This window comes from Prionailurus viverrinus, chromosome A1 (genome assembly GCF_022837055.1).
Source record: "Prionailurus viverrinus isolate Anna chromosome A1, UM_Priviv_1.0, whole genome shotgun sequence".
NCBI classification, from domain to species: Eukaryota; Metazoa; Chordata; class Mammalia; order Carnivora; family Felidae; genus Prionailurus; species Prionailurus viverrinus.
Window position 1 is genome coordinate 114,119,863 of NC_062561.1, and position 24,755 is coordinate 114,144,617.

The window sequence follows — 24,755 nt, forward strand, 5'->3', positions numbered from 1 at the left end:
CAACAGACTTAGACATCCTAAGTCAGGGGTGCCTGGGTGGCCCAGATGGCTAAGCATCCAATTCTTGATTTCAGCTCAGGTCATGATCTCACAATTCTTTAGTTCAAGCCCCATGATGAGCCAGCTTGGGACTCTCTGTCTCCCTTTCTCTCTCTGTCTCCCACCTGCATGTGCTCTCTCTCTCTCTCTCTCTCTCTGTTGAAAAATAAATAAACTTTAAAAAAAAAGAAACTAGACCACTTTCTTACACCATTCACAAAAATAAACTCAAAATGGATAACGGACCTGAATGTGAGACAGGAAACCATCAAAACCCTAGAGGAGAAAGCAGGAAAAAACCTCTCTGACCTTAGCTGCAGCAATGTCTACTTGACACATCTCCAAAGGCAAGGCAATTAAAAGCAAAAGTGAACTATTGGGACCTCATGAAGATAAAAGGCTTCTGCACTGAAAAGGAAACAATCAACAAAACTAAAAGGCAACCAACGGAATGGGGAAAGATATTTGCAAATGACATATTGGACAAAGGGCTAGTATCCAAAATCTGTAAAGAGCTCACCAAACTCCACACCTGAAAAACAAATAATCCAGTGAAGAAATGGGCAGAAGACATGAATAGACACTTCTCTAAAGAAGACATCCAGATGGCCAACAGGCACATGAAAAGATGTTCAACGTCGCTCCTCATCAGGGAAATACAAATCAAAACGACACTGAGATATCACCTCACGCTGGTCAGAATGGCTAAAATGAACAAATCACAAGACTATAGATGCTGGAGAGGATGTGGAGAAATGGGAACCCTCTCGCACTGTTGGTGGGAATGCAAACTGGTGCGGTCGCTCTGGAAAACAGTGTGGAGGTTCCTCGAAAAATTAAAAATAGATCTACCCTATGACCCAGCAATAGCACTGCTAGGAATTTACCCAAGGGATACAGGAGTGCTGATGCATAGGGGCACTTGTACCCCAATGTTGATAGCACTTTTAACAATAGCCAAATAAGGGAAAGAGCCTAAATGTCCGTCAACTGATGAATGGATAAAGAAATTGTGGGGGCGCCTGGGTGGCTCAGTCGGTTAAGCATCCGACTTCAGCTTAGGTCATGATCTCCCAGCTAGTGAGTTCGAGCCCCGTGTCAGGCTCTGTGCTGACAGCTCAAAGCCTGGAGCCTCTTCAAATTCCGTGTCTTTCTCTCTCTCTCTGTCCCTCCCCCGCTCACACTCTGTGTCTCTTAAATAAACATTAAAAAATTTTTTTAAAAAATAAAAAAAAAAGGGGCGCCTGGGTGGCGCAGTCGGTTAAGCGTCCGACTTCAGCCAGGTCACGATCTCGCGGTCCTGAGTTCGAGCCCCGCGTCGGGCTCTGGGCTGATGGCTCAGAGCCTGGGGCCTGTATCCAATTCTGTGTCTCCCTCTCTCTCTGCCCCTCCCCCGTTCATGCTCTGTCTCTCTCTGTCCCAAAAATAAATAAACGTTGAAAAAAAAAATTAAATTAAAAAAAAAAAAAAGAAATTGTGGTTTATATACACAATGGAATACTACGTGGCAATGAGAAAGAATGAAATCTGGCCTTTTGTAGCAACGTGGATGGGACTGGAGAGTGTTATGCTAAGTGAAATAAGTCAGGCAAACAAAGACAGATACCATATGTTTCCATTCATATGTATATCCTGAGAAACTTAACAGAAGACCGTGGGGGAGGGGAAGGAAAAAAAAAAGGTTAGAGAGGGAGGGAGCCAAACCATGAGAGAGTCTTAAAAACTGAGAACAAACTGAGGTTTGATGGGGGGTGGGAGGGAGGGGAGGGTGGGTGATGGGTAGTGAGGAGGGCACCTTTTGGGATGAGCACTGGGTGTTGTATGGAAACCAATTTGACAATAAATTTCATATAAAAAAAATGAAACCCTAAGTCCAACTTGAAAAGCAAAAATTTCTGACGACAACTACGAAGTGGGTGGAGGGAACTCTCCTATGCATCTCAGGGCTGAAAGACCTTCTGTATTCCAGAGATCAGACCACTTCTCAGGCTGGGTAAGGATCCGTATGTAGTGCTTCCAAATTCCCAAGAGATATTAATTTTTAGGACTTAGGAGTGAATGAGAAATACGAATTCTCAGGAATCCTCAACTATTCCTGGAAGCATAAGTTTTTCTACCTTCTTCACACTCTTTTATTTACATGTTTTTTAAACAAATAGGAAATGTCAAGTTTAGTACTGTTTATCAAACAACGTAGCCTGAAGTGAAAATTCAAACAGTGGAAATCATCAGCAAGCATTATCGGGCAGTACTCAAATGATGGCAAAGCTCATGCTGATAGTCTCAATTTCAAGACTTACTTTGCTCCAAAACTATTCTTTTGAACACCACTCAGAGGACTTCTCTCAAGTGTAGTATGCAAATACATTTATTAGTATTCCTATTATTTACAAGAGCAACTCACACCCTTTCAAGAGGGCAGCAGCTACCAGCAAGACTGACCAGACTGTCACTGCTCTTGCCAACGTGTCCCTGTCCTAGTTCTTAGAAATGTCAACCTTAACCTTCAAGTCCACACACCAAGGATTTCCTGCTCTTGCTTCCCAATGGACCCTGCCATTCCTCGTGCAGATATCCCTACCCTCAGCAATCAAGATAAGTCGCACCTCCTGCCACTTCCCCACTTTGGTTGACACCAAAGAGGGCAATGATGACATCTGTTGTGGCCCAATTTCACTTGGCTATGGCCAGAGTGGAGCCACAGCCAGTGCCTACAGCAAAACAGTGGCTGGAAAGACTCTTCCGGAATAATCTTTTCAGCAATAAGTAGATGTACAGGTATCTATTTCCTGACATCGATCTCACATGATGAAATTCAACAATCTGTGTCAAAAAATTTTACTGATACATTGGGGGTGGGGGCTGCCAAGAGTATATGTAGCACTGCTGACTTTCTTGTTTTGGTTATAGAAGAAAGCCCCTTCATTGTATCTAACACGTTGGTATTCCAACGGGTTTGCCTAACTTTAGATACAATTATTTCACTCTATATGAACAGCTAGTCAAAGAGTAAAGCACTGCCTGATAGTAATGAACAGGAGCAGGACTCCAGGAGTTTTATGTGACTATGACCTGCCAGGCTGAGCGCCTTGAACACATCCCCCCTGACTCCTCACACACCATAACCCTCTGACAGTAGATGCTGTATGACCCCATTTTACAGAAGGGAGAAGCTGAGGCTCACGTAGCCAGTCCCAGTCCCATGACCTTTGCCTCTGTCCTGTCTGTGCTCTCTCATCAGCGCTAAGGCAGACCTGTCAGCTCAGAGGCCTGAGAACCCGCCCAGGGAGGGTCCCGTCCCAGGAAGTCCCATGTTTGTTTGCTGGCAGCCAGCATCACGTGCATTTTATTCTCTTGTTAATATCAAACTGCCCATTCAAAAACAAGATTGAATTTGTTTGCAAAATCAGAACTAATTGCTTCCAAAACAAGGATGGAGGACACTCAGACAGCCGACGTGGTGGCTATTTTGAACCAGAGACAAAATAATGAATGTTAATTGAAATGAAAAACATGTTAACCACTGAAATAATCTGTCATGTAAAATGATGCTATAATTCCTCCGTTGTTAGGGTTATTTGAGTCATTATACAAAGTCATAAAATTACACAGGAAGAGCATAATGGCCTGTGTCATTTACAAAAGCTGCTTTGATGACAGAGACAGGCTCTCATGTGAGACACTCTCTATCCTGGTATCTATGGGCTCCTGAATCCCCATCGTCTTCCAAAGGAAGAAGACTACAGATGCAAGATCCTGTTCAAAGAGAGGCCAATTTTTCGAATAAACAGATGCCCACTAGAGAACAATAGGAAAAGCTCTCGGTATGCATGGAGTAACTATGGTGTGCCTCTGAGTGTCCTAAGTGCTACTGGGCACCCGCATGGTATAAAGATGTGTTTACAGATACTTGAGACTTCAAAGGGCAAATACATAATAAGAGCATCTGTGCATTTATGAGGACCTACTCTTCTGCTGATGCTGTTACTACCACCAATAACAGCTAACATGTTTTGAGCTCTCGCAATGTTCCAGGTACTGTTTTAAGCCCTCCACACAATATGCCAACATCACCAAGAGGGAGAAGAGATGTCATGGGACACGGGGAGCTGTGTTGGGGCGGGGGATGAGTCAGGGAGACTGTGGGAGCAAAGCAGACCTGAGGGGATGGGAAGGACCGCTCATGGTGGGTCCCAGTCATCAGGGGTGGACATCCCACTGATCCACTGATTCAAACTGACACATCAGCCACCAGAAAGCCAGCACCTCTGTGTGCCTTTTCCCCACCTGACTTGATCCAGTTCACAGGCATGCTTGCAACCCCTCATCAAAAAGTTTTCCAAAGTACCTTCAAACCCAGAGGAAAACTACCTATTTTTAAAGTCTTAGAGCAGAATCACAGCCACCAAAAAATCATGGGCCGGGTATGCAAGGAATTCCAAAAGCAGGAACATCTTTCCAGGTGTATGTGAATGTCAATTTGAGTCTCCGTGACCTGCCCGTCACCTGAGCTGTGTAAAGGCCGAGGCAGCTGGGGATGAATCTACTCTTCAGAGATGAGAAGATTCAACAGCCAGATGAGAGTTTCCAACAACACTGTGCGTGCAGGTGTAACTGAACTCAAAGTGATGAATAAGATACACACCAAAGGGAACAAACTGTCAGCAGGGGAGGCCCGAGGGTATGAGAAAGGGAACTTCCGCTTTTTTACTCTCCATGTCTATTATTTGACTCTCTCACAACCATGTGCTGTTGGTCTAATTTGTTCCAAATCTAAAAAGGAAATGCATTTTCAGGGGGTCATGGATGGTTCAGTTGGTTAAGCATCTGACACTTGATTTCGGCTCAGGGCATGATCTCAGTTCGTGTGTTTGAACCCCGCATTGGGCTCTGTGCTGACACCACAGAGCCTGCTTGAGGTCCTCTCTCTTCCTATCTCTCTGCTCCTCTCTCTCTCTCTCTCTCTCTCTCTCTCTCAAAATAAACTTTAAAAAAAATTTTTTAAAGAAACGTATTTTCAGAATTTTTAAAGCAATGCATGTTGCCAAACCCACACCTGACTGCCAGTTCCCCATATCTCCAGTTTTGTTTAAAGAAACTAACAGTTTCTAGTTTCCAGGTGGTTGGAATGGAAGAAAGATCTGCTAGGCGCAGGAAGAAAGGCTGAAAGAAAGGGAGTTAGTTGACCTGGATAAAGGTGACTGGGCCTCAAAGGTTTCATTGAAGACTCAGGGGTCAGATCACTGTAACTGAACTAAATTTCTAAATTATTTTGATGGTTTGTTCAAGGAAAGCTATCAAAAAATTAGGTATAAACATTCTAAACGCAGCTAGGATTATAGACATAGTCTTGACTTTTTCAGTAAACACTTATTAATCACCCACTGTGTGCCAGAAATCGGGCAAAGAATTCAAAGATAATGCTAGCATTGTAACTGATAGACTTCTAATGAATGCATATCGCGTGTAACCATTATTACTAAAGCGTAAAGATCATAATTACTCTGAATGTCTACACTGATTTGAGGTAGATATTTCCTTAAATTAACTCTTTTATTCTTATTCACATCTTGAGACACTGCAGATTCTCACGGACTGCTAACTTTTCCAAGAAAATGTCCACACAGCAAGAAATTTGCTGTCCATTTCAGGAACCCCCCCCCCCCCCCCCCCGCCACACACAAGCCATCGTACCTTTACGAGTGCCAGAGCCATGTGCGTGGCCAAAAGGGCACGAAGAAAAGGAACTTGCAAGACAACAAACACAGATGCCGTCTTTCTCCCATTTTTTTTGACATTACTTGAAATCAAGGTTTCCTTACACTTGAAACCAAATATATATTATGTCCAGGGATCCTACTTCTAGCCTAGACTATGTTCTGGGTGTTTCCTGACCAGATGAGGAAGATTAGCAGGCTGATGTGATTATGTAAATTCCACTAACAGGTTGGAGTCATCTCCCATTAAGAGAGTGACAGAGCATGGCCAGCGGACCCAAGGGGCTCTGGGAGGCAGAGACAGTGGGGGTTTAATTCAGAGTTCAGCCTGGTGAACGAATGTGGCCATGGGGACCTACAAGTAACAAAAATCTGCATATGTGAGCACACACACGCACACAGAGACACATACAGGGCCCGAGTAAGACTGCTTTGTGAAGGAAAATGCCAAGCCAGCAGTGTAATAGCAAGCTATTAGGGAAATGTAAGTGAACGCTTGAGCTTTCTTTATTCCAGTAGGATAATGGATAGCGGTGTACTCACTTAAAAAAAATCTATTTCTTCCTAAAAGGGGGCAGAAAAGAAACTGTGACTATTAGCCAGTGACCTTTGGCAGCCCTGTTTGATTTCTTGTTTTACTGCTCTCCTTTGTTTGCTGCCCCAATAAAGAGAGGTCCCTTTCCAGCCCTGAGATCTTAGTGGAAATCTTTAGCAATGGACATGCTAATTGGAAAAAATCAAATGATAATCAAGCAAGACCGAGGCTGAGAATTTCATTTGGCCTCCCTGCTTGAGCATTTATAATCCTGAGCCTTTGCAGTAGGGGCCGGAACAACTGAGGGTTGTGCTAACACAGCTTCCAGCTAAGTGTGAGCTCAGGTGTGCACACAAGGGTGAGGAGAAGCGTGTGCCCTTTCACCATCGGCTCCGCGGCTATAAGCTGTGAAAACATGTGCTTGCATTCCTGGGACACAATTAATTATTATGGGCATGTGCAAGAGAGAGAGAGAGAGAATATCCACATTTTAGAGTCACCAGCAGCAAAGCACCCTGTTCTGGGATGGCTGTGGAGGATCCACCTTAGGAAGAACAAGCTAGCAAAATGAACCCACTGTGGGTAGACCGCACTGCATCCGGGACACTGCTCTTTCCAAGACAGGCCCAGAGACAGACAGGAAGCTGACAGGCTCATGGTGTTCGAGGAGATGGACACCATCACCCTCACACCATCAAGAGCAGCCGTTCTCCAAAAGCGCTGCAGGAGGCAGAAACAGCCACACCAAGCATCGTGACGAGCCCCCAACCTGAAAGCTCTCTTCCCAGTGTCACAGGACAGAAGCTGGAGCCTTGACAAGGCTCTGTGGCCTTCACTGGAGGGGAACGTTCCGGACAGGTGGCCAGGAACTAAGGCTTAGTCCACAGGCTTGGGTGTTTTCTAACGCTGAGCTTCCCCTGCCACAAATGTCCCACCCTTCTGCAAGCGCCCACTCAAATACCACCTCCCTCTGAGGGTATTTCAGACATGCTACCCCTTCTTCCAAATCCCTTGGATGTGTCCTGCAGCTTTTTATCACCAGTCACTGAGCTCTCCTCAGTCAGGTTCCCAGCTGTTTCCATGCACAGACATGATGCTCCAGAATGGGTTGGCACGGCAAAGAGTGAATCAGCACGTCCCAATGCTATTCCACAGCAGAACCTGGACCAACGTGCAGAAGTCACCAACAGAAAAAAACTTTCAACTCACTGTAAGCAAGATGCCTCATACAGTGAGTGAGAGCAGTACAGAGACACATCGTCTGTCTGAGAAGGCTGGGGAAGGAGGCTCTTAATGGTCAGAGGTCACCTAGAGGCAGGGGGTTCTACAGAAGGCACATGATGATTTGTGTAAGCACTCCTCTATGGCTGGACAGTGAGGAGGTTGTTCCATTTCTGCAATATTGTCATCGAGAGCACTGAATACACTCGGATATAATCTTAATGTGCATCTCTCTTTATATCCATGAGACAGATTTTTCCAAAATGGAACCATGGGGTCAATGAGGCCAAAATGCCCACCAGAAATGTGGCACCGACTTACACGGCCATCGACAGCACCTTGCCGGGACCACTATCCCCTTACCCCAACCTTCCACCCTGCAGGTTTCTACCACGTACTGCTCTGAAGCCAAGTGTTTGGCCACACCACCAAAGGTGCACAAGTAATCGACCGAGTCATGAAGAGCAACAAACCAACGCTGCCCCAGAATACCAGGTGAAAACGTGGCACATGGAGAAACTGGTAAAGTTTAAGAGTGGATAGATCAGGAGGAAATCAAACATCACCCCGATGTGTTCCTGTCGGTGAGCAGGTCACTGTGGGCTCACACTGGAGAGCAGCAGCTCCTCCCAGCAGGTGAGTAGCTCACTGCCCAGCCCCTCTGCACCAGGCTTTGCCCTAGGTCGGAGAAGGACCCAAAAGAAGGCTGCCTGCTGCCTTCCCGGGCTTCCTTCTTGCTGAGCAAGCAACATGGGCCACACACAGCCCTGCTCAGTCTTGTTCTGAAGTCGAAAGGGCCAGTCCCATGGCCCGAGGGGTGGAGGGGTCAGACCTCATAGAGAAGAGATTCTGGAGCCTGCAAGCCTCCTGGACAAACCAGAAGGATGAATTTAAGCCAATCTCAGGGGAGCTGCAGGGGAGGAGTGCCAATCTAGGCAGGCCTTGCTCCCGACAGCTGCCAGAGTGGATGCCCAGTATGTGCTCCTTCTTTCCCTAAGGCAGAATCAAAGGCCGTTCTGAAGCACTCTCAAGAACAAACCTCCAGCTCTGAGAGACTCAGGAGCTCAATGAGACACATGACATCTTAATACCTCCAAGGCCAAGCTGCTGACCTTTAGCTGTGTCCAATCTCTTAGGACAGAGACAGGATGGGCAAAGAGACAGGGCACCACAGGAGCAGGCCACCAGGTCAGGACAGAGTGCAGAATCTGGACTACATTGTTCCTTCCCAAGAACAGGGCCACTTTCACACCAGACTGACACATTGCCTCCTGTTTCCCTGTGGGGGGGTTCACAGGGACATTCTGAGCATTTCCCAGGTGTTCAAGAATGTGGTACAACATAGACAACCCTCGCCTGACTTGGAGCATTGCTTTGTGACTCACTGACCGATCCGAGCTCCTCATTAAAGACACCAGCCTGGCCCTGCATCCCCGGCTTCCTTCTCAACTTAACTGATGTGTTTATCCCTTTAATAGGTCATGAACATGTGCCAAGACCTGAGCTCATGCTCCAGAGGGAGTGCGGGCAGTGCAAGTAACAGAGGTGAGCATCACAAGGAGCAAGTAGGCACCCCGGCAGTAGGGAACCTACTAATCATGACAACTGACTCCATCCAGAACACTAAAAACAGCAGGGCCTTTGCATGCGTGAGCTCATGTAGGCCTGAGCAACTCTGTGAGGCTTGGAGGACTGATCCTCTATCTAGATTCAGTGAGGAAGTGGAGACTCAGAAAGGAGATGGACTTTAATTGAGCCCCGACTATGAGCCAGCACTACGCCTACCGCTTTCCTTATCACTGTGCCCTGGGCTAGTTTGAAAGTCAGCATTTGCTAAGGAAATGGAGATTTAGTGCAGACAAGTGTCTCGAGGGCAGAGGGCAGAAAGATGGGCTTCGGGGCAGCCTTGCCCTGGCCCCCCACCTCTGCCACATAATGGCTGTGCGACACTGAGAAACTCAGTGTGCGTGAGCCACAGTGACCTCACAGGCTCTTAAACCACTAGGAATACTAGTGAATTCTGCTAGTGAATCCTGCCCCTTCTCCATCTCCCACCCATGTCCAGCCCCACTGCGGCTGGAAATGGTCGCCCCCTTCTTGGAACTTTAACTTTACTCCGTCACATTTTTTTTTTTCTGGCTTAGATTATATACATCTTTGCCGCTAATGTTCTCTCATAGGCCACAAGATTCAATGAGATCTTCAGAGTCTTCATGTGAACACATGTAGACAGGCAGGGCCCCCAGCTTTTTTCACAGAGTATACAATGTGGCTTTAAAAAATGAGAATTCAAGAAAACTCAGTCCATCCTAAGGCACACAATTCTGTCACTCTCCAACTTAAAGCCACACAAGATGTCCCTTGTCACCTGGTTTGAGAGCCAAATCTGTCCCGTGGCTTTCAAGGCTTCACAGGCTCTGGTCCCGCTACCCCTTCTAGTCTCAGGTAGCCATGCTCCCCTTGGTCACTGCCTACCTACAGCACAGGCCTCTGTCCTCTTCCTTTCTTTAGGATACCAAGTCCCATTCCCTTCCCTGATTCAGGGTCTCTGCAAAGGCTGTTCCCTCCTCTGAGGACACTTCTCCCTACCCTGTGACCACCTGGAACCTATCACCTTTCACCCACCCAAGATGGCGCAACCAACTAAAGGGATTCTGTTATAACACTCTGCTCTTATCCCACTTGGTGCTTAGGACAATTTATCAGATACTTAATTTCTTTTTAGCTACCTTTTCCTATAGACTTTACTCTCCACAAGGCTAGATTATGTCCATTCATCACATTATTCCAAACGCATAGCAGCATCTGGCATACAGAAGGCACCATAAATATTTGTTGAATCCAGAAATTATCACAGACACCAACTTAGTGGATTCTGAGTTAATGACCTTTAGCCCACCATGACTGGTTTATGTGAGCTGTCTTCTGAGGGCTAATCCTGCCAAAATTATGACAAGTCCTAAAGCCCTTTATCACCATCACTATACTCACAGATGGCCTCTCCTGGCATCTGCCGAGAGGAAGACTCTTAATTCCAGGCTGGACCAGAGCCCTGTCATCTTGCCTTCCACTTGGGAGATACTCATAGCCATGGAAGGTCTGAGCCAGGGCCTTCTCCCTCCCATCAGGTAATGAAAAGCAGGACTTGTGGTTCAGTGGAAAGCAGGATACACCAGCACCTCCAGGTGTGGCAAGATCATGAGCAAGGCTGGCTGGAAGAAGGCCCTTTCCCAACTCAGTAATACAGCCGCATGCATTTCAGTGTGTGCCCGTTAAAAACATCATTTAAGAGAGTACCTTGGAAAGGTACCAAGGTCCCTAAACTAATTAACTTTCATCTCTCCTGTCCCTCTGCGCTTGGAGGGCCCTGCCCTCTGCCCACCCCCTCCATGAGGAACATTAAAGACAGGACATTAGCCTGAGAACATTCTATTTAAAACAAAAGTACTTCTAAAGATAGCCTTGGATGCCCATCTAAATCATCCTGAGTCCATTTTCTGGCTCCAGAACCTGCATGGTCAGTGCCCCAGATGGGCCCTACTGTGGTGCCCAATATCCATAAAGAATGTCTTTCATGGTTCATTGGTTGAATTAATCTGATATAAAATGTCTAAACTGGAAAACCTGTGAATTGGGATCTTGATGAGTTTAGGCAGAACAGCAAGCAGGGCCACAGCAGATTTAATAACAAAGGCAAAGGAAAGATATTTCAGAAAATTAAAGCAGAAGTTTGTGTAAGCGGGAAATTCAATCTGACCCCTTTCATAAAAGATGATGTATTTTGGGAGAGGTCACATAGGCCTTGCTCCCCTGCCTCAGATACCTGGATACTCCTCTCTCTGGATACTATAAAGGGCCCCCAGAATGTGTGGGTAACGTAACACCTTCAGCGAGTTGCAGGGGGGGCTTGAGCTCATCTGTTTCCTAGTATTTAGGGACCTGCTAATGTAATGCTTCACACCTGCTTGGCACACCCTGAGCCCTGTTGGAAATCACACCTAGTGATTACCTCTTCAAAACCAGCACACCCACCTCAATCTCCTCTTTCTAATCCACTTAAATCTGAGGCATTAAATATGCCTCTCTGTACATTTCTTAACAGACGGAGACACCAATAAACAGAGCAACTGAGCCCATCATCCGAGGGAGAACCACACAGCAGGGTAATGCACTTAGGCTTTCTAACAAGAGAAAGAGGGAGGAACTGAGAGGGAGGTTTTATCATCAGTCCCTGACCCTGTGAACAGACATTCCCAGCACCACAGACTCTTGGCTTTCTAGCTTTCCAGCAACTTTGTACGTGATGCACATTCTGGGAATTTAAGAATTTAACCATAAAACGTTTCCAATCTCCCACAGATAGACATGGCTTAAAAAAAAAAAAGACAATGATTCAGCACATTGGGTATTCCAGGAAATACCTGGAAATACGAACTACCCTCTCTGGAAAGGGGGCTTCTCAAGCAGCACAACCTGGGAGGGAAAGGTGACAAGTTGGTGGCAGATGCCAGAGAGGGCTCTGGCAAGGCAGAGGCTCTGGTCCTTAAGAGTCACACCTAGAAACAAGTGTCCAGCCAGCCAGGATGCCATCAGACTCGCTGGGAGAGATCACCCGGTCACTGCCCTTACCCGCCCACCATCTTTAGGTACAAACTGTGTTGGCATTGGCAGCAGAGTTTAAAAAAAAAAAAAAAAAAAAGGCAGGGGTGGGGGGAACAAGGCAGGGAAAAATTTGAGTCCAGTAAATTTTATTGACAATCACGATTTTAATGTATTTATAAAACTCACCTAGTGAATCTGCCTCCCAAAGTAAGATCTGCCTCTCGCTGAGTCCCCTTTGTTCCAAGGACTAAAAATTCTACACAATTACTCCCATCTCCATTATGAATTGCTTTTTACTCTCTGCTGCTCTTGTCGTCAAGCTCGTGTAATCAATACTCTCAATTTCAGAGAGGAAAACAAAGGAACGGAGAAGGTAACCGTGAGAAGTCAGCAAAACTCCTTCTGCAAAGTGTGTCTAACGTGGTGGGTGGTTAAGAAGTGGCATTTCTGGGGGCGCCTGGGTGGCGCAGTCGGTTAAGCATCTGACTTCAGCCAGGTCACAATCTCGCGGTCCGTGAGTTCGAGCCCCGCGTCGGGCTCTGGGATGATGGCTCAGAGCCTGGAGCCTGTTTCCTATTCTGTGTCTCCCTCTCTCTCTGCCCCTCCCCCGTTCATGCTCTGTCTCTCTCTGTCCCAAAAATAAATAAACGTTGAAAAAAAAAATTTTTTTAAAGAAGTGGCATTTCTGGAACCAACCTCTCTCCCCCTTTGTTTTCCTCAGTGACCAGGGGTAAAGAGATCACAGTGATGGTTCCTGTTTATTAAAGGTGGCTGATTCAGAAGTGGGCCCAAACCCAAACCTCAGGTGTGTAAATTCCACCAATTGCCTAGTAACAGCCCCAATCCCTCATCAGGACTTTATTCAGGCCCAGAGCAGGGAAAACGAAGATCCCTCAAGGTTAAAAGAGAACACAAGGCCCCCTAGGAAAAAAGTGTGAGCTATATAAAGATAAAAATCGTAATAAGGAATACGAACATGACCACACTCTGGAAACTGGCCATGCCTTGAGTTGTGAAAGTACCAGAACGCCACTCAGACACCTAGGAATCACCCACTTTCTACATGGCCATGTGTCTTCCAAACCAAGAGAGATATGCGTATGTATAATCAACCCGCTCAAAGCCCCTGTAGCAGGAGGCAGTGCTTTGTTGTAAAACAAAACTGAGATGAAATAACCATCATCCTTTCAAATGTCCTCTGAGAGTTTGGTATTTGAGGCACATTCTGTCATGTACTTCTCTCTGACCTCAAACACTTTGATTCTCTTTTTCCAAGTTCACATAAAAGACAGAAAGCTCTCAGATTGGTCTACAGCACCATGAGTCTTGACTCAATCAGAATTCTTCGCTGGTGCCGAGAATTCGTTGTTATTCCAGATAATTAGGAAGTGGAGATAAAGGGCCATTACGTTAGAGAGACCTAGCCCACTGGGAAGACTGGCCGTCGGCTCCTTGTTTAAAAACAGATTAGTTCCCACTGCTCCCAGAAGGCTTCCAAGGGTATGCTCAGATATGCTAAGCCCCATCCTGACACCCTTTCCTCCTGTTCACAATACGCTTGCAGAATTCGAGAATGTGGCTTGTCTGCAAGGCTTAAAACAAATGCTTCAATTTTCCATTCTCCAAATGAAAATCAATGGCAACAGAGAGGTAAAATCAATGTTCACCGCTCTGTAGGGAGAATCCCACCCCTAGCTCCCGCCCACCCAGAGCAATAAATCAGAACTAGCCATCTTGAATGGCAGTGAATCCCTGAGAGCAGAGGCCTCTGTGGCTTGTATGACTTTCTGTCCATCTCCCCGTTTCCCACGAGGGTGTTTTCTTTAAGAAAGCCTAAGACAGTATTTCTAAAACCTGAGTCAGGAAGAATAACACACGGTTGCATAAAAACTCTTTTTCCCCTAATGAGTCCTTTTGCCGGTAGGATCTTTGGTATCGAAGAACAGAGTGTGACTATTTCCCTAAGGATCCATTCTGCATTATCTAGTCTTAATGATGGCTCAGACACCCATTGACCTGCTCCCCTGGACAACCAGTGATCTGCTTTCTGTCACCAAAGATTAGCTTGCATACTCAAGAAGTATAGGTAAATAGAAATCATACAGGATATACTCCTTTTTTTGGTCTGTGTTCTTCCACTTAGCATAGTTATGATGAAATTTATCCATACTGATGGATGCATCAATAGCCTATTTAACTTTTTTTCATGTTTATTTTTGAGAGACAGATATCGAGTGGGGGAGGGGGAGAGAGGGAGACACAGAATCCACAGCAGGCTCCACGCTCTGAGCTGTCAGTACAGAGCCCAATGGGGAGCTTGAACTCACGAACTGTGAGATCATGACCTGAGCCGGTCAGATGCTTAATTGACTGAGCCACCCAGGCCCCCCGTCTTTTTATTGCTGAGTAGTAATCCATTGTATAGATGTACCACAATTTGTTTATCCATTCACCTGTTGATAGACATTTGGGTTGCTTCCAGCTCTTGGCCATTACAAGTAAAGCTGCTACGAATATTCATGGTTGAGTCTTAGAACGGACATATGCTTTCAGTGCATAATCCAGATACAAACCTTTTGTCAAACCTGTGTTTTGTAAATATTTTCTCTTGGTGTGGCTTGTCCTTTTATTCCTTTTATTATTGTAACAGTGTCTTTTGAAGATCAAGTTTTAAATTTTGATGAAATCCAATTGGCTGATTTTACTATTATTTTCTTGCTTTTATAGTTCATGCTTTTCGTGTCCAAAGAAATCTTTGTCAGACCCAAGGTTACTACTCCTGTTTTCTTCTAAAAGTTTGATATTCTTAGCTCTTACTGAGACAGAAAATCCCAAGCAGGCTCCACGCTCAATGCAGACCGTGATGTAGTGCTCGATCCCACAACCCTGGGATCACGATCCAAGATGAAACCAAGAGTCAGACGCTCAACCAATGGAGCCACCAAGGCACTCCCCAAGTTCATATTTTATATACTATGTTATACAATCTTTAAAATTTGTAACTACAGGGGCACCTGGGTGGCTCAGTTGGTTGAGCATCCAACTTCAGCTCAGATCACGATCTCACAGTTCGTGGGTTCGAGTCCCGCATCAGGCTCCATTCTGACGGCTCAGAGCCTGGAGCCTGCTTTGGATTCTGTGTGTGTGTCTCTCTCTGACCCTCCCCCATTCATGCTCTGTCTCTGTCTCTCAAAAATAAACATCAAAGTTTTTTAAAAATTGTATCTACAAAGATTTGTCATATCATAAAATACTCACTTATAAAAATCAACTGAAGAAAGCCTAATACAAATTTTTCTATATAGGATAAACATGATGTGATGACCAAGTTTTAACAAAAATGAACCAACAGATAAAACCTAGGACTAGAAAAAAGAATGGATGGAAATGTGCTGGGGTGTTTAATTACTGTTTTTAACTGATGTGAACATTGCCTATTTCTTGCTTTTTTTTACTCTTCTGTATTGTTAGTGTCTCCTGTAATAAGCATCGAATATCATATTAAAAATTAATTCAGATATTTAAAAAAATCATTTAAGAGATGGCTTCCCGATCCCAGGAAGCCTTCACAGTGCTCTGTGGCACTTAAATGGCCCCTTCAGAAAACCTGAAAGGTGAACAACACTACCGAGAATTCACCCGCTCCCGAGCCCACTCACGGTGGCTCGACACAAGAAAAGATGAAGCAAAGAACTTCCAAGCAGAATTCTCCAAAGAGAATGTGAGATTACGTGAAGCCTCTAGATGAAACCAGATGCAAACCCAAATGTAAATACTACCCTAATAAAGGAGAATTCCAGCAAAGGGAGACCCCACGTGGCACCCCACCAGAATTCTCACCCGTCTGCCCAGATGTTCAGTGGTCACAAATGTGCGTACGTCAAACAGCTTCTCCACTCACTCCATCTCGATGGGCAAGGAAAGCTAATGAAATTCTCTCACTGATGCGCTCACTGTCCTCTGTCTCAATCGATGTGACAAGACAGCCTAAGTGTGCAGCCTCGTAATCAGCCTGAGGCTGGCCCAGCCGCCTCTCCATGTGTGTGTAGTGCTGACGATCTGGCAGGAGGGATTTGCCTCTTGAGCTGCTGCAGAGGCCAGACTGGCTGATGGGATTGTCTACAGATGTTTCTCAGAGAGAAAGATTACTTCCCTGATTGATGAATAAATAGAGTCGTCAACACTGTCTCCTTGGTCAGAGGGGACCCCTGAAGTATAATGTGGCAGGACAGATGTTTCATCTGGGAAGGTGTCCAAGACCCCAAGAAGAGGTATGTGCTCGACTGATATGGCGGGCAGAGGTATTCAGTCTGTGGGAGGGAGGTGGGGAGGTTGGACCCACAATGGCAGTGAACACCACTGCAGAGCCTTCCTGGCTCAGACCACCTCCCAAATCCGGATAAGGGAGTGGGCGCGCTGCCTCAATCACAGCCTCCTCTTTGGGCTGTTTTTTCAGTGAACAAAAGGTCCCTATCATCAGGAATGCAGCCATCTTCTTAGCCCTTACCTGCTGTGAATCACAAAGAGGGAGGCAGAAATGACACTGTAATGCTCATGCTAAACCTCACGGCTTCCCCCCGAGAAGGAAGGACAAGCAGGCAGAGTCACCAGAGGAAGGAGCCAGGCACCTGGTGGGGGCTACCTTCTTCTTAGAAACATGAAACTGTGGGGTTTCCTGGCTGACCTTCCAAAACGAATGACGTAATAACCATCATCATAATTGTTTTAGCAAGTGGCAGACCAGCCATCATTATGTGACACTAGACTATATGCCTTACACAAGTGTGTGTCACTGAACTCTCACACAAGGACATGCACAAAAGAGCCCCTGCAAGGATTAGCAACAATTGCTACCCATAAGGTCTCTTTAAGAATCACTAGTGGGCGGCACCTGGGTGGCTCAGTCAGTCAAAGGATTAAGGGTCCGAGTATTGATTTCTGCTCAGGTCATGATATCAAGGTTTGGTCCATGAGTTTGAGCCCCGCATTGTGCTCTTGGGCACTGACAGTGCAGGGCCTGCTTGGTGTTCTCTCTCTCTCCCCTTCTCTGCCCTTCCTGCATGCATGCGCACTCTCTATCTCACAAAATAAATAAATGAACATTAATAAAAAAACAATCATGAGAGGATGCACCCCAATAAACAGGAAAGAGGAATGGGTAAGTATTTTCATTGAATCCATTTTACAGACGATGAAGCACAAATTCTGAAAGGTAAAGTACATGCCAAGGTCACAGAGCAAGGCAGTAGCCAGCCTGGGAAAGGAACCCTGGTTGGTCTCATTCCCAAATCCATGCGCTTAGTCATTGTAATCCTGTGGCCACCAGAATATGAGGGAGATGAGGATTATGCTTTCCACACAAGCAAACAAGTGGTGGTGCTCCCAACAAAGAAACAAGGCACATCCAAACACACACAACCTACACCTGGATAGGCCTGAATACCAATATGGTTGCAGCCTCCATCTTGCACAGATTTGAGCTTAATGCTGACCATCTCCTGTCTGGCACTTTCAGAGGGGCTATATTCCAGGAGGAAACAGGCAATGGTCTATCCATGTTGCACATCCATATACACACATATACAACCAGATGGTTAAACTCTAGAGCACTATCTCAAAAAGGGTATTTAGGTATTTGCAGCAAAAGAGGCCCCCTCTTACAACTTTCAGAGAAGGAAGAAATCATGTGCAGCAGGAAACTCTAGGATAGTTTCCTCAGAGTATGTCTGCCTGGAAAACTTCTAGTGACAACAACAATTTTTTTTTTTTTTTTACATCCCACTCCACAGTGAACTTAATTTTCCTTGAGGGTAGGAAAGTATGTAGCTTCAGTGTGTAACACAAGCCTAGCACATTGTAGGTGCTCGGTATCTTTCTGTTAAATGACAGTGAATGAATGGAGAGACAAGGACAGGATGAAGGGAGAGGCCGACACACGGTAGTAAAAGAAAACAGGAGTTTTGGAGCCGGACGGTCCAGGGTTTGAAACATGGCTGCCACTTCCTAGATGTATAAGCCAATTACTAATGCCGCTCTGTCTCACTCCCCTCGTTTTTAGAGTGGAGACAAAAATAAATCCCAACTTGGCAAAAGGGCAGGAAGAATTCAAGGATGTGGTGCTGAGCACAATGCACGGCGTGTGCTAGGGTTTGGGAGTGAGATCTATCTTTACTTCTGGGGAGAATACTCCAGTCTTGAGCAAAGAGTAAAACACATTATATCTTGCATCTCAGTCTTATGGAGACAAAGGGTTACTGTTTTTAGGTGACCACCAGGCTGGATCTGTAGCTGTAGGGACCAGGTTTGCAGAGGCAGGGAGGTTGAGGGCTCTGCTCCAGGGAGTTTCTCTGCTGGACCATGATGGAGCTTCCCAGGCAGTTTAGGAGGAAACCACTTAGGGAATGGAGGGAAATTAAAACACTTTGCAAAAGGAGCAGCCAATGGGACCAGCATTGCTCAGACTTCAAGAACTGCAGGAAGGGAAAGGACCCATCCGGCATGGTCCCATAGTCGAAACGGAGCTAATGAGCAGAAGCCACAGGAGATGCACTTCAGTGGGAATCGAGTCCCAGAAAGGCTGTATCCTTTGCTTGAGGTCATGGCCCAGCACAGGTGGATGGCAGAGCACGTTGCCAAGTCCAAAACAGGTGTGGTGACTCCAGTGCCCATGGACTGAACACCTACCTCTCCACTGCACAGCAGTACAGAAAGAAGGGAGAACAGGCCCTGCAAATGCCTTTTTCCCATCCCCACCAACCCTACCCCACTGTTAAAGAACGCCGTGTGTGTGTGTGTGTGTGTGTGTGTGTGTGTGTGTGTGTGTACACACGTACATACACGTTCATGCATGGGCACATGTTGGTTCTTGCTCTGAGTAATTTTGTAGGACTGAAGGCCTACCAAGAAGACTGAATTCAAAGGCTCTTTCTGTCCTCTATAAAAGCTTTCTCCCACTGTATGGAGAAAGCTGGGAGAGGTTGAGGGTAAAAAGGCAAAGCTTTAAAGATCTTAAAGAAGAGTGGGGAGACCTCCCTCCGTGCTGGGGAAGAAGGTGATCAAGTACTATACCCTGAGAAAACAGCAAGGCATGTTCTCAGGAGAAATGGTGGTGTGGTGGTGCTGAGGAGGAAGAACCCCAAACCAGGGCACCCCGACTGGCGAAGATGCCCACGGCGCATATATCTGGGCATGAAAGCAGACAACCCTCAGACTCAGAGGAACCTCAAAGGATTATAACACTGACAATGTCAGTGACAAGCAACAGACTAATAACTCAGAACCTGTTTTCTTAGCTCTAAGCTTCCGGGATCTCTGGGGTCATTCCTGAAGGAGGAATGGCCCCCATAATGACAAAGAAGGGATTTTCCGTGCATCTGCTTAGATGAGGGCTCAGAGTTAAAGTTGATTTAAAATAAATGTAGGTATTAAGATTTTTTGCAAATCTGTGTTGCAGAATTGAGATGCATACCCCAGGATGACTGGAGGCACCAAATACCATACAAAATGGTGATAGAAACACCTGCTCTCCTTCCCCCCCCCCACTGTCCCCCACTCAGAGATTGGGTACCCCCAGATCTGTCAGTCGGAGCGCGCTTCCCGGCCCCCGGCCTTACCTGGGGAGAAGGTGCTTGCGGCTGACACACAGGGCAGTCTGGTAGTCCTGGGTCACACACACTTTGTGAGGGCTGCACTTCACCTTCAGGCAGGGGTCTTTCGATGGGTCCAGGGCTGAGGCAAAAAGAGCAAGAAGAGGGGGGGGGGGTGAGGACTTCTAAGGAAATTTAGTTTCTCTTTCTACTCAAATAAACAAATGGGAGATAAACAGACCACGTGTTTGCACTCTGGGCGGTTTTTTAGGCTGATGGGGATTGGAATGAATACCCAAACCGAGGGGAATTCTGTGTCTACTGCACATGTTCTGCTTCAGCATCAGGATAGTGATTCCTTTGTGCTTTGGGGAGTTTCAGCATCTCCATGTCGGGCAGGAATTACTTTTAAAATCCTTTAGAATCTTACATACTCCAAGGACCAAGATCTCCTTTTCCCTCTTTGGTTATCTGTCTGCAATTGCTTTTTATGACTTCATCCATGCCTACCTTTACTTATTTCCTACCACGTAGAAAGTCCTTGAGGACAGAGTTTTTTTGGCTCCAGTTCAATCGACACGGACTGTGTGCATCAATAAGCCCATGTTAAATTTTGGGAAGAGCTTCAGGAGGCCCAAAACCATTTTGCGCCATGCAAAGTTCCAACATAATAAGGAAGGGAGAAAGCTTATACATAAATATTTATTGTGCGAGGCAGAATGAGATAAGGGCCATGACAGGCATATAAAATGATAACGGAGCTCCAGAGAAAAACAGAGATCAATTTCTGGGGCAAGGATTAATGAGGCATTAATATGTGAACTGGATCCAGAAGGATGGGCAGAGTTTGGGAAAGCGAAGTTACAAAAGGCAGTCTAGACTGCCATGGGTGGACCATCACAGGGCACTTGATCCGATCAGTAAGTGTGGCCTGTGGGTGGTAATGATGGCGGGGGGGCGGGGGGCGGTGTGCGGAGAGGGGATGTGGAGTCGACCAAGGCACTCCAGAAAGGGTCTCCCAAAACAGCGGTTCCAAAACTGCACCGTTTTCCAGAAAAGGCTGAGTGGTGGGCCCTGGGCTAATCAGCACCCCGCACACCGAGGTGCGCACGCTCATTACGGCAGTGAAGAGGCCGCAGGGAATTCTCCGCAAAGCAAAAGCAATTGTGCCGTCTCCCAGCTCCAGGCCTAGGCCTATTAGGCAGTAAATCCTTCATAAATTTCTCCTCAGCCAGCGGAGGCGAGGCCTCCCCGTGTCCTCCCCACGCAAACATTTGGTTAAACAAATTGGCATCCTGAGCAGGGACAGCAAAACAGCCATGAGAAACGCCATCGTGCCCACAGCTGCCAGGTCCCCTGGCCACCACGAGACCCCTGCCCTTAGAGAAGTCGCGGTTCCTCTCAGCCTGCCCAGGCCCAGAACCTCCACACCATTTTCCTCAGACAGCAGCTGGGAGTTTCTCAAGGGACCTGAACACACAACACCCGGAGGCGTTTCTGCTGCTTGAACAGTTCAGGGCGGCTCCGTCCGCTGCAGCAGCACCAGCCGCTATAAACACAAGGCAGGGTGCATTTTTAGGCCAGTCAGGCCAGCAACAAGACCCAGGTCCTGGTCCCAGGGGAGTCATCTGACAGAGCCTACGCCCCAAGGGATCGCCCGGCTGCCTGAAGCTTAGCAGAGGGAAACGAGGTGCAGGAAGAATAAAAGAGGCTGATTCGAGCCCCAGCGACAGGGCATTCACTTTGAACTCTTCAGCTGAGGGCTGCATCTGGGAAGCAATGGCAGCAAGGCTTGTGTCCGCTTCCGGAGTCCTTCAAGCCAAGGCCTTCCAGAAACTCACAACAGGAGTTTCTGGTCCCAGGTGGAAGGCTCCCAGTCCTGGGGATGTCCACACGAGAAGCCAGGAGGCTGGTATGGCCTCAGACCACTGGCTCTTTCCTCGTGCAGTGTCTCCCACTCCCAACCCCAGGGTGGCTGTCCAGCCAACTGTGACTTGCCTCCCCAGGCTCATGCAAAATGCAGCCAACCTGAAGAACGATTACCAGATGACTGCTAATGACGGACCGCGGCAATCCTCCACTGCTCCTTCTCACACGCCCGGCCACCACAGGATGAGGGAAGACATGGGGGATCTCAAGGAACTTGGGGGCCGGACCACAGGCAGCCCCAGCCAAGGTGCCAGCCTAGGTGCTTCCCTGATAGGTGCTAAGTGCTCCAGAGCCCTTGGGATTTTCATGGGAGTGTATCGCAGAGATGGAAACTAACAGGCTGCCCTAGGAGGGTGGCTTTCCAAATCTGAAGTACTCCATGACCAGCTTCGTGGCCAAATTTGAGGTTCTTTTTGTTTTTGCAGCCAACTGCACAAACACCAATGTCCGTCGACAGGCAGTACAATCTTGAAGGAAGTAAGCCAGCCGAGCATAGTTTGCAAGAGCACACTCCAGACCCGGTGTTTTCGAGGGTGAATACGGCTTACTCATACCTCAGCTGCCTCCTCTATATGGTGAGGGTTATACCACCTGCTCTTGGTTTGGTTATCTTGAGGGTTAAAGGAGCTAATATTTGTGAGTCCTTAAAGCCAACTTAGTGTATGTTAAGTACCTCATAGGTGTTTGCTAATTTTTTGTGCATCTGGTCCCCAGAATGAGTCGTAAGTCTTCATAAGAACAAGACCTAACACCCACTGTTTCAGACATGCAATGACTAAGCCCTATAACTGGATTATCATATTTAATTCTCAAAACCACCCAAGGAGGTGGCTGCTGTTAATGTGCCCGTTTTACAAATGAAGGTCTTAAAGGGGAGTCACCGATGAGAGGTGCGGAGGGTATCTGACACTTGGCCCATCAACTCCAGAACGCAAACTCTTCGCATTCATAGGCCAGCAGCAAAACAATCACCTAGGATCTCCTCTGAAGGGTTGACTGTGGGGTCCACCTCACACCAAGTATGGAGCCCACAGGCACCATGTTCTTGGGAGTTCTTGGGGCATAAAGAAAGCCAAGGGGTAAGAGGAAGGGGGCAGTGAGACAATCTGGTGCTTCCCAGGTCGGGCCATGCAGGACTGCACCCATGGACCTCACACAGCCCCAGGGCTTCCCGAGAAGGGGAGGTGCCCAGCTCCGGGACACCGTGCCCTCTGCGCTCTCCCTCTGAATGCGGCAACCCTCCAGCTAAGTCAAGAGACCAGTGTCCTGGTCAGTCTTCTTTCTGTAGCCTTTCCATGTGTGACACTACCATTAGGCTAACTACTACGGATCGCCCCCCCTCCAATTCTTGAAGCCAGCATTTCTTTACAAAGAAATCCAACGAAAAAATACTAATAAACGAAAATGAGTCACTTAACTCCATATACATACCTAACAATTTGCACACAGAAATCAAGTCTACTAAACATTAATTACCAGGGTCTGAATATTTCAGACATGGATGTGGATTATTTTGAGTAAATGAACTTCATAGAACAACAAAACAGTAATAAATCAAGCTGCCAGCATTCATTTAATCACCAAGGGGTATTTTGTTTCCGAAAAACAGCCACACTGAGATGGAAAGGGGATGAGGGTGGTACAAGGAGTGTGTCATTTCCCTTTAAACGCCGTCTCCCAAGCGAGCTTTTCTAAGCAGCCCCAAGGCTCACAGCAATACTCTGGAAAGAAGCTGACACCCGCATTGGACAGGGCTGTGTGGCTCCACTTTCTAAAGGGAACGATAACAGATCAGAATAATAAGCAGCATTTGAGAGGCCCTTTAATAAGGCGCAGAGAAAGAGTGCAGGTGAGGAGGTAGGGAGAGAGCTGAGTGCTTGTGATAACTGGGAGCAGGCCCAGAAGCTTCCTTGTCAAGGGCTAATGATTTCTGGAGCCTGTGCTCTGAGTCTCTCTCTCTCTCTCTCCACGCACAGGCTGAGTGACAGGATGCAGCGATCCCCACAGGATGGCAGAGCCCTGCGTGCCCTCCACTGCTTCTCTCAGGGCACCCGCAGGACTTCTCCGGGACAGCACACCTGGCACAGAGCCGGTGCCCACGGGAGGTTAATTCCCTCTCTCTGCCCATTTCCCAAGACCAATCAAGTGTCAAGTGGCAGAAGACACATGTCCAAGTAATTCGTTGACCAATTTTTACAAAAACCATTTTCAAAGAAAAAAAGAACAGGAACACATTAATTTAAAGAGAGATTTGTTAAGCTGAAAAACACTGACTTCCAAAGCAAGTTAATTATAGGCTTCGTGTAATTTTTTTTTCATTAATTTTATTTTTTAAGCTCACTGCTTGGTCTCAATTAAGGTAGTGATATTTTAATTATCTTAATTGTTTCTAAACTTGTTTTCCGGTTTGAGTAACTTTTTAATTAGCTACATTGATTTTAAAATCCAGAATCAAGCCTTTTTGCCGTCGGCGGGCATATCCCATAAGCTCACTGGCAAAGGGTTGTAATTCCTGTGAGAGAAGAACGGGCTACCCCCTCAGAGGTGCTGAGATGAGGGAATGTTCCATTTTGTGGGTTGGCCCCAGAGTCCCTGAGAGGCGCCTAGGGGACTGACACACACTTGGGTTTATTCCCTTAACACCTGTGGAGCTTCTGTTCTGTGCAGGCTAGAGGCCGGCATCTCCGGAGTGAACGTGAAGACATTCCTACCCTCCAGGGTCTCACAGCTCCATAAGGATGACAGACAACAGAAGGGCAAGTTCAGTGTGTTAGGGGAGATGTGGGTACCTTGCCCAGCCTTTCAGGGGGTAGGGAGAGCTCCTTGACAGACAGGTATCTATGGAAAATGGGTTTAAGGCAGGTAATAGGGTGAAGAAAACATTCCAGCTCGGAAGCAGCTCTCTTCCCAGAGGAATCAAGGCAAGTTTGGGGGGAACTAAAGCATTTGTTGGGGCCACTTCAGGTTGGAGCAGGGGTGGTATGTGGGAAAAGTGGACAGAGTGGCAGCAGCACCATGAAGGGCCTTTAGGGGATCACGGTCTCCAAATCCTACAGTGTTGGCAAACATGGCAGAACCTGGTGACCTTTGGCACATCCTCCCATGCTGAAGTTAGTGGAGAAGCTA

At 46.9% G+C, this 24,755-nt stretch overlaps 1 protein-coding gene across 1 annotated transcript in view; it reads right to left on the reverse strand.

Moving 5' to 3' along the window:
• The window catches only part of SPOCK1 (SPARC (osteonectin), cwcv and kazal like domains proteoglycan 1), a 527,907-nt gene that overhangs the window by 139,690 nt on the left and 363,462 nt on the right, over positions 1 to 24,755 (reverse strand). The window contains exon 4 of the mRNA XM_047869748.1: positions 19,728 to 19,842. Coding sequence (XP_047725704.1) covers positions 19,728 to 19,842 — 115 coding nt within the window. The remainder of the gene's footprint in view (positions 1 to 19,727; positions 19,843 to 24,755) is intronic.